This window comes from Penaeus monodon, chromosome 23, assembly GCF_015228065.2.
Source record: "Penaeus monodon isolate SGIC_2016 chromosome 23, NSTDA_Pmon_1, whole genome shotgun sequence".
NCBI lineage: Eukaryota > Metazoa > Arthropoda > Malacostraca > Decapoda > Penaeidae > Penaeus > Penaeus monodon.
The window spans coordinates 15,577,342-15,577,685 of NC_051408.1; the positions used below are offsets into that span (position 1 = coordinate 15,577,342).

Here is a 344-nt window from a genome sequence, read left to right on the forward strand (position 1 = left end):
CCATAGAGCACAATTCATGCATATGGCAGCACCAACAACAGAATCCATACCTCTGATGCAGTCTTCCGACATACTATACAAGGTTTGCAGTCTTCACATTGCCATCCTTGCTTTTGTAATCTCACAGAGGACGCAGGGTCGAGACGCAAACACTTGGGGTGGACTGAGGTCCGGCAGGTACCACAGTGCATAAAGCCGCCTTCAACACTATTTTCTGTACCCAGGCACTCGCAGCAAATAGGCATGGTGGTGTTCTGCAAGAGAAGAGAGCCATTTAAAAAGCTGGCCAACAAACATGCTATTCTATTCTACTGATAAGGTCCACAGAAATAAAATGTAACTAT

The 344-nt window shown here is 45.6% G+C and overlaps 1 protein-coding gene across 1 annotated transcript in view; it reads right to left on the reverse strand.

Annotated features, from left to right (window-relative positions):
- LOC119587816 (histone acetyltransferase KAT6A-like) overlaps positions 1 to 344 on the reverse strand; it is a gene marked incomplete at its 5' end in the record, with an annotated part of 75,251 nt that overhangs the window by 20,258 nt on the left and 54,649 nt on the right. The window contains 1 exon segment of the mRNA XM_037936515.1: positions 51 to 254. Within this exon segment, the coding sequence (XP_037792443.1) occupies positions 51 to 254 (204 nt within the window).